At 40.1% G+C, this 1428-nt stretch overlaps 1 protein-coding gene across 3 annotated transcripts in view; it reads left to right on the top strand.

Moving 5' to 3' along the window:
- Nucleotides 1-439: 439 nt before the first annotated feature.
- Nucleotides 440-1428, top strand: part of fanca (FA complementation group A) — a 193782-nt gene continuing 192793 nt past the window's right edge. For all 3 annotated transcript variants that reach the window (XM_088297906.1, XM_088297905.1, XM_088297904.1), the window contains exons 1-3: nt 440-833; nt 1134-1243; nt 1426-1428. The exon at nt 1426-1428 is cut by the window's right edge. In XM_088297906.1, the coding sequence (XP_088154032.1) occupies nt 773-833; nt 1134-1243; nt 1426-1428 (174 nt within the window). In that variant the 5' untranslated portion in view covers nt 440-772. The remainder of the gene's footprint in view (nt 834-1133; nt 1244-1425) is intronic.

Genomic DNA, 1428 nt, shown 5'->3' with positions numbered 1-1428 from the left:
CAATTCAGGTTTGGATCCATGTATGTATTAATGAGAGCCACTCAAAGAATCGGTTTCACTGTTTGAATCGACCATTCAGAATATTTTACAACAGTGTCGAGAATTGTACCCGCTGTTGGCGTAACCTGTACATCCTGATTTATTTTGAAAGGCCTAAAAGGAAGTGCCTATGGATGCGATGGGTAGCTTTTGAGAGTAAAAATAAATGCCTTCGAGTTGCTCTCAACATGTAGCGTGAATCCCTACAAACACTATCACAACACCCGCCAAAGTTTTAATTTTGTTGTCATCTAACAACGACACTTAAATTAACATCTAACATAGATACTTACATTGACATAACACTTTGTCAAATGACATTTTTTTGGGCACAAATGAATGCACATATCTCCGGACAGTAGGTGGGATACACCCATTTGTCAGCCAATCGCAGGGCAGACATAGACAAACAACGACACAAAGTTAGCAAAAATGGAACCCCATATCATACAGAGACCGCAGGCGTAATTAGATGTTTTTGGAACAAATGGTATCCCATAGTTTGCCAAATCTGATTGGTTCTGGCAACAGCCAATGAAGGAGAAGCGCGCCAGAGCGGGGAAAGTCATGGAAGAGGAGCTGAACTGAAACAAAACAATTTATCAAAGTTGCTCCAGTTAGGTATAGAGAAAACTTACAATGCACAGTTAGTCATAGAAACCGAGAGCGTCTTAGAGCGAGTTATTTTATAAGGTCTTAGAAGTTGCAAGTTTTTTCCGTAGTTCACTGTGAAATGTCACTGAGTGCTTCGTCTGACTCTGTTTCTCAGAAAAGAATTCCGTCGGGCCTTCTCGGTGAGTTACAACCAATTTAATTGTTACACATAGGTCGATTTTATCTTGAGAATATTTTGCAATAACACAATGACCAGTTGTTGTTTGACTTTCGGTGTAGTCTCTCTTCAATCTCGCGATGTGGATGACTCAATAACTAACTACTACATGAATGTAAACGTCTTTTTCTTTGTAAATATAAGCTCCCACGTTAATTGAAATGAGCAATGGCCAAGTTTTATTTGTGTGAGCGCCATACTTTCTGAACCTTTTGAAAATGTTGAAGGTCATTTTGGCTCATCTGGCTGCTTACGTTCACAGCTGGTCGTGCTGGGAAGAGACCGAAGCAAGGAGACGGTCTTCTGCAGGAGGCAGTGATCCTGCTGTTAGAGCAGCAGCAGGATCTCTGCAGCCTTTTCAAGGAGATTGGGGTGAGTGAGCGGTGTCCATAAGAAGTTCAGAACATGGTGTTGTGTCATTGAATATTTGAATGGGCGAGTCATATTATTAAAACTCGTCAAAAATTGTAATCTTTTGTAGTCCTGATTTCTTTGTGTGCTTAAGATAAGTTCAGACTTTTGACATATAAGAGTACTTACTGCTGTTTTTCTAGAAT

This window comes from Idiotropiscis lumnitzeri, chromosome 6 (assembly GCF_059441095.1).
Source record: "Idiotropiscis lumnitzeri isolate Australia: NSW breed Sydney's pygmy pipehorse chromosome 6, RoL_Ilum_1.0, whole genome shotgun sequence".
NCBI lineage: Eukaryota > Metazoa > Chordata > Actinopteri > Syngnathiformes > Syngnathidae > Idiotropiscis > Idiotropiscis lumnitzeri.
The sequence above is the reverse complement of the archived record's forward strand: the minus strand, read 5'-3'. Positions and strand labels throughout refer to the sequence as shown.